The sequence below is a fragment of the Babylonia areolata genome, chromosome 17 (genome assembly GCF_041734735.1).
Source record: "Babylonia areolata isolate BAREFJ2019XMU chromosome 17, ASM4173473v1, whole genome shotgun sequence".
NCBI lineage: Eukaryota > Metazoa > Mollusca > Gastropoda > Neogastropoda > Buccinidae > Babylonia > Babylonia areolata.
Window position 1 is genome coordinate 20,058,291 of NC_134892.1, and position 2,500 is coordinate 20,060,790.

General features: G+C 37.5%; 1 protein-coding gene across 2 annotated transcripts in view; it reads right to left on the minus strand.

Annotated features, from left to right (window-relative positions):
* LOC143291511 (monocarboxylate transporter 5-like) overlaps positions 1–2,500 on the minus strand; it is a 53,756-nt gene that overhangs the window by 11,472 nt on the left and 39,784 nt on the right. For both annotated transcript variants that reach the window (XM_076601399.1, XM_076601400.1), the window contains exon 5: positions 297–461. In XM_076601399.1, coding sequence (XP_076457514.1) covers positions 297–461 — 165 coding nt within the window. The remainder of the gene's footprint in view (positions 1–296; positions 462–2,500) is intronic.

The window sequence follows — 2,500 nt, forward strand, 5'->3', positions numbered from 1 at the left end:
AACCCGCGGCAACAAAAGGGTTGTCCCTGGCAAAATTCTATAGAAAAATCCACTTCGACAGGAAAACAAAAAAAATTGCATGCAGAAAGAAAAGAAAAAAGGGTGGCGCTGTCAGTGTACCAACACACTCTCCCTAGGGAGAGCAGCCCGAATTTCACACAGAGAAATCTGTTGTGACGAAAAAGAGCAATACAATACAATACAATACAATACAATACAATACAATAATGGAGGTGTGAGGTATGAGGGTAGAGAATCCATTGTTTAGGTACAACAAAAAGAAAAGGAACGCTCACCTTTCCAGCCATACGTCTCCAGCAGGATGTTGCAGAGAGGAGCAAAGACGAAGGCTCCGATGCCGGAGCCGCAGCACGCAATCCCCGTGGCCAGAGCCCTCCGCTTCTCGAAATAGTACCCCACCATCACGATGGCTGGGAGGTAGACAAAGCCGAAACCAACACCTGGTGGGGAAAAAAACGAAAGGAAAAGAAAAGAAAAAAATGTCATAAAATGTTGGAACAGTGGGAGGTAGTCAAAGTCGAAACCAACACCCGATGTATAGAAAAAAAAAGAACTCATATAAATGCTGGAACAGTCCTTTTCTGAACGTGGGAATCGTAGCCCACGAACGAAGAAGAAGATATTAATCAATTAAGAACAATCTATGAAGAAATAAATCAATGTAGTTTTCCTTGCTCTTGATAAAAATGTAGTGAGTGTTTCTGTATGTCCTTGGACTCGTGTACTAACACCGATGAATAAATAAATAGATAAATAAAAGAGCAGGTGAATGCCGGAAGATAATGCACAGACATAAATTTAGTTATCAACCGTATTTGTAGATTACTAATATCTAGATGTCCGAAATCATACATTCATATGTTGATAAATAAGACCAACTAAAATCGCTATTTACTCACCATACTCGAACTCATAACAACAAAAAAAAGTCTAAATCTTTATTGTCTCCCTTGGCTTACAGTATGCAATACACCAAGTTTGAAAATGAAACACCGCAACATTGTCCTCAAACTTGGGTTGCAAGGGCAATTTTATCAACGTGGTTTTCAAGCAAAGACTTTTTAAAAAATAAAGAATAATCCGATTTCTTCAAACAAACAAACAAACAAGAGAGGCAAGGCTTTCAAGACTCACTTGTGATACACTTTAAAAAAAATCCAAGCTTTTCATGTATTGAGTATAATTTCAAAATATAATGTTTAAGATGAGAAAGATCAGTTTAAAGCAAATTAAGTCCCCTAGCATTAATTACAGAGTAATTTCCCTTTTTTACTACCTGCACCAAAACGTTTGCAAAATAAATAAAACTTCCATGCTTAGCAAAAGATATTCCTGTTTGAACAAAAAATGATAATAATGACTGCTCTTGTTGTTGGGTCAGAATATCAGATCAAAGTGCCAAGTTTAGAGAATACAAAAAAATATAAATATAACAGTAAATGCAGTTTGCATATAAATAGGCTTCATTTTTTAAATTATTTTTTTGCCCATCCCAGAGGTGCAATATTGTTTTAAACAAGATGACTGGAAAGAACTGAATTTTTCCTATTTTTATACCCAATTTGGTGTCAACTGACAAAGTATTTGCAGAGAAAATGTCAAAGTTAAAGTTTACCACGGACACACAGACACACACACACAGACAACTGAGCACCGGGTTAAAACATAGACTCACTTTGTTTACACAAGTGAGTCAAAAAGCAAAAAAAACAAAACAAAAAAACCCCCCACACACACATAAAAAAAACACCCCAAAACAAAAAAACCAAACGAACGGTTGGTTATATTGGTCTAATTTTCATTTTTGAGTTGCACAATTTAGCATTCCATGAAACCCTACATCATCAGATATCACTGTGAACCTCTATGAAATAAAAAGTCTTTTTTTTTGTCTAGGTGTCGTAAAATAATTATTATTACTTTCAATGCGCATGCGTGTGCGCGTGTGCATGTTCATACACGAATAGTGAATCCGTTTCCTGTTGGGCAAAGCGCCTGAACAAATTACTCCCAATCACATGTTCCAATATCTTTCGTTTTATTTTACGCCGTGTGGGATAGAGATATGGCCAAGGACTTATCTTTTTTTTCAACATTGCAAGAATACCCTTCACATTTGTTAAGCAAACCATCTCATCAAGCCAAAATATAAACGAATGAAATCGATAAATGCAGCAGCAGCAATAACGATAAGAAAAAGACGATGAAGAAGAAGAATAACAATATGCACAACGTAACCACATCCCTGGTATGCGCACCAGTTGACTGTTTTGCGCCGTGGGTTCTTATACGTGCGCTAAATGCGTGCTGCAGACGGGACCTCAGTTTATCGATTTATCCCGATGAATAGCGCCAAGACCACAACTCAGATAAAACGTGGAACTCAAGACCTTGGACACGCATCCTCGTCACCGCCCCACTGATATAACTTGGTAAAAGAACCCAAGACAACCAGTAGCCCTGGCAAAATTATCTGGTG